The following is a 4,603-nucleotide window of genomic DNA, read 5'->3' as shown; positions in this document are numbered from 1 at the left end:
GGCGGGGGGGCGCTTTGTAGCTGAGAGGAAAGGGGAAGCCTGGACATTGTCTCAATCCCCCCTCCCCTCCCCTCCCCTCCCCTCCACACTCATACAGGCGGATACCCTCCCTTAGGTTGCTGGTACAGGAGAATTTTCCTCCTGAGCTGAACACAACTGAGGCATTTCCCTGGGAGCTGGAATGTGTGTGCGTCCACAGGGCTGCAGATTCGAAGCACAGAAAACTACAATTATAAACCCTGCCTGTGAGGTTTCTGTGCAATCCTGTTGTGTACTCAAGACTTGGTACACATTTCTATCCACCTCTCCATACGCATGCTTCCTCATTGAAGCAGGGAGAGACCCCCCCCCCCCCCACCGACGGGCAGCCGGCTGCTGTGTATTTACATATTCCCCCTTGGAGACAGACAGATGGGACAGTGGACTGAACCACAGACAGATCCGTAGAGATCTGGCTCCAGGAACCAGGCGGCCTCTGGCCCAGCTCTGCCTGCCTGCTCTTTCTCCCAAACAAACGGATCAGAGGCATAAACGCTCATAAATACCTCTGGGTTTAGATAAGAGCGATGAGGCGCTATTTCCTTTCATGCTGGACTACAGGCGCCCAGGCCCTGCCTTTTCGGCTCCATCTCCCGACAGGCAACCTGCAGAGGTGAAGTTAATTTGGGGCTGTGACTCTAAGGACAAGGGGATTATTTTCCTGCTTCTCTCACCGGGGAATCTTACTTTGTCCAAACTCCACCGGCAAGCCTACACCATCCAGTCCCAAGACGGGGACATAGTGGCCAGTGAGGGGACAGCGAAGGCTGAAACCCAAGGCCCAGCTTCAGTGGCAGGGAGGGGGGAGGTGCACACAGGCATTCTTCCACCTCGATCACCTCGCCCAAATGTTCCACGTGCCTCTGTGGGAATGGGCCCAATCACAGCTAGATTGGAACATTTATGATGCTCCATCATTAGAGGGCTTGAGTTTGTTTTTCTTAAACCTTGATAAAACGACTGCAGAGTCAGGGTAGGAAGGGATCACCACTTGGCCATGAAGGGGCAACCTAGATGTTGTCCTGAGTTCAGGAAGCCTTGTAGGCCATTTTGCAACCAAACAAGTGCCCACCCTTAGTCACCAACCTCAGCCCTCTGCCATTTTCCCTAGTGTCTTGTCCCACCTTTAGTGGGTAGAGCTGGCCCATAGAAAGGAGCCCAAAGAGTAAGGTAGAGAGGAGACGCAGCCTGGCCCCTTCATCAGCTTTTGTCCCACATCCTGGCCCATGCCCAGCTCCAGGTCTGAAGGTGGTCCCCCTTGACATCCTCTCCGTGAATATTAGAATTTTGAAAACACATTGTGGCTGTCTTCCAGCCTGACTTCAATGTTCATTTTCTTTAGACGAGAGCCAGAGACATGCACTCTCACACACGCAAGCTTGTACTGCAGCAAAGCGGGTGCTGCAAAAATGAGATGGGGGTGGGAGGGACTGTAGAGATGCTGAGAGACAGAGGGTGGTGAGCATCTGGAGAGGGGATGTGGGCTGATAGTTCTAAGCTGCCTGCTGAGACCTCTTCCCTCCTTATAAAACTAAACCAAAATGAAGTCTGGGGAAAGAATTAATTTTAAAAAGAACGGCCAGCTTCTGGAGAGACTTGGAAAAGGTGTGAGGACCCCTCTCTTCCTGGTGGTCTCTAATCGCCTCAACTATCAGGAGGGTTTGAGGACCCCAACTTAGAGGAGGACCAATTTCTCTCCTATACCCTCTTTCTGAGACAACCTTGATTCCTAAGGCTCTGTCGCCCAGGATATTCTCATGTCTTTGTGGGGGTGAAGGTTTCAGGCAGGATAAGTGATCAGACAAACCCAGGCTGGGGGATGCCCCTCACACCCCCTCTCTTTATCCCTAAGTGGAGAGGGCTAGACCCTCTCCCCCATCGCCCTTCCTGTGCCCAGAGCAAGCGGTGCACACTAGACCCAGGCGTGATGTCTTGGGGAGCAGCCATAGCGGCCCAGGAGGCTCCTAACCCAGCTGCAGAGCCAGGAGAAGGTTAGGCTCAGACCCTCCTCCCATTTACCGGCCTTCGGGGTCCTCTGGGCAGCAGGCTCTGGCCTGCCTCTCAGACCACGAGAGCTGTGGAGAAGCAGGAATCATAATCCCAGGCTTGGAAGAGATAGAGTGGATCTGAGAAACAAGGGGAGGAGGGATATCTTCAAAACCTGGGAAGGGGATGGTTTTCTCTTCGCCTCTCTCTCTCTCTGAAAGGATGCTAGTTAGCGGCGAACTGAACTCTTCTCCCCTTCGACCAACACAAACCCCTAGAAATAAACCGCCTTTGGTTCTCTCCTGGCTAGGCTGAGATGTGAGATTCAGGGATGGCTGCCCACCCTTCCCTTGGGGGGAATGGGGCTCAAGCCACGCAGGGGTTAACTTTCCTGAAAACACAATTAACTTTTTCCTATCCTGAGTGGGGAGGGAGGGGGAGATTTATTTAATCACTGGGGGATGCGGTGGTCTCCACCAAAGCTCCCTCCTCCCGCACAGACGTCTCTCTCGCAGATCCTACGTAGAGGGAACAGAACGCGTAGTGTTGTTGGGGGAGAGAGAGAGAAAGGAGAAGGAGAAGAAGGAGGGGAAAAAAAGGTTGATAGGTTTGTGCGCGGGTCCCTCGCGCGGGCTGCGCTCCTCCTGGGTGCTATTTGACAATTCCTGCCTCTGCCATTGGTCAGTGCTGGATCAGATGCTTGTATTTCCTTCTGGCCCTCACTGGCACCTCGCCATCCCCCCTCAGCGAAAACCCAATCTCAGATATACTACTAATAGGCGCGGCGCTCGGACTATAAAACACAACAAATCATAAGCCCGGCGGAGCAGCAGCGGCCGCGCGCCTCCCTCCCAATGAGTTCCTATTTCGTGAACTCCACCTTCCCCGTCACTCTGGCCAGCGGGCAGGAGTCCTTCCTGGGCCAGCTCCCGCTCTACTCCTCCGGCTATGCGGACCCGCTGCGGCACTACCCCGCGCCCTACGGGCCCGCGCCCGGCCAGGACAAGGGCTTCGCCGCCTCCTCCTACTACCCGCCGGCGGGCGGCGGCTACGGCCGAGCGGCGCCCTGCGACTACGGCCCGGCGCCCGCCTTCTACCGCGAGAAGGAGTCGGCCTGCGCGCTCTCCGGGGCCGACGAGCCGCCCCCCTTCCACCCCGAGCCGCGCAAGTCCGACTGCGCGCAGGACAAGAGCGTGTTCGGCGAGCCCGACGAGCAGAAGTGCTCCACGCCCGTCTACCCGTGGATGCAGCGGATGAACTCGTGCAACAGTGAGTGAGGCGCCGCCGCGGCGGGATCCCTGCGGGCACCCACCCCGGGAGACAGAACTAGTGGGCTCCCCGCCCCCTTCTCTCACTGGGTGCCGGCTGGGCACCTCGGTTAGGATCGAAGGGGAGACCCCTGCGCTGCCCTCTCACCCTCAGGAGTTAGAAAGTTTGCCAAGTCCCAGCCGCACTCGGAGCCCGGGAAGCGAGGGGGGCCCGCCGAGCCAGGGGGCCAGGCCAACCCGGGGTTGCGGGTCAGGGGTCGCAGCCACGGGCTTGGCTTTCCCCGGGGCCCCCAAGTCCTGGTCGGCCCCCCACCCCAAGACTGTGCCACTAAAACCCGAGTGCGTCACGGGAAGGGGGCGGTGTGACGCTAGCTGGGGAGAGCGGAGTCTGTCCCGCACTGTTTCCCTGGGGGTGGGGGGCTGGCGAAGGATGAGGCACCAGGAAGGGGGCGGTCGTCAGAGGAAGGAGGAGAAGAAGGGGAAGGGAAGTGTGGGAGCAGACGGAGGGGGTGAGTGGGAGAGGCAGGCGCCGGGGTCTCAGGGTGGATTATTTGAGGGCCTTAAGTCCCAAATTGATGTCCATTAGCGGGACAAGAGAGTGAGGAGCCGTTAATGCCCGCTGCGGATCGATCCACGTCATTGCGGATTAAGGGCTGGAATCTATCACCGGGGGCGGAGGCGGGGGTGGGGGCTAGCTGCCTGCAAAGAAAAGATGCAGCTGGGAACAGACACACCTGGGCGCCGCTCCTGCAGCCCCTCCCCCGCGGCTCAGGTGGGAGTTTTGCTCCGCTCCTCCCCTCCCCCCACGGAAAGGCTAGGGAGGCGCAGGCCCGGGAGGCCCGGAGGGCATCTGGAGGGGGCGCTGCAGGGACCCGGAGAGGGAAGGGCGTCCCGGGACGGGCTGGAGCCCCTGTGTGAGGGTCGAGTGGGAAAGGGAGCCCTGGCCCCGGTGACCCCAGGCCTCAGCATCTCCTCTCTACGTAACAGGTTCCTCCTTTGGGCCCAGCGGCCGGCGCGGCCGCCAGACCTACACGCGCTACCAGACCCTGGAGCTGGAGAAGGAGTTCCACTACAACCGCTACCTGACGCGGCGGCGGCGCATCGAGATCGCGCACGCCCTGTGCCTGACCGAGCGGCAGATCAAGATCTGGTTCCAGAACCGGCGCATGAAGTGGAAAAAGGAGAGCAAACTGCTCAGCGCGTCTCAGCTCAGTGCGAGGAGGAGGAGGAGAAGCCAGCGAGTGAAAGCGCTGGAAGGCCGGGGCGCGAAGGGAGAGCCTGTGGCAGCCGAAGGCCTTGGAGCTTCTGAA

General features: G+C 59.0%; 1 protein-coding gene across 1 annotated transcript; it reads left to right on the top strand.

Annotated features, from left to right (window-relative positions):
• Window positions 1–76: 76 nt before the first annotated feature.
• On the top strand, window positions 77–4,602 carry HOXB6 (homeobox B6). The gene is given in 3 exon segments (XM_006098969.3): window positions 77–3,294; window positions 4,281–4,505; window positions 4,508–4,602. Coding segments are annotated over 3 exon segments (735 nt in total). The 5' UTR covers window positions 77–2,879.
• Window position 4,603: the final 1 nt, after the last annotated feature.

The sequence above is a fragment of the Myotis lucifugus genome, unplaced genomic scaffold (genome assembly GCF_000147115.1).
Source record: "Myotis lucifugus unplaced genomic scaffold, Myoluc2.0 scaffold_254, whole genome shotgun sequence".
Taxonomy (NCBI): domain Eukaryota; kingdom Metazoa; phylum Chordata; class Mammalia; order Chiroptera; family Vespertilionidae; genus Myotis; species Myotis lucifugus.
This window is presented reverse-complemented; position numbering and strand designations above follow the sequence as displayed.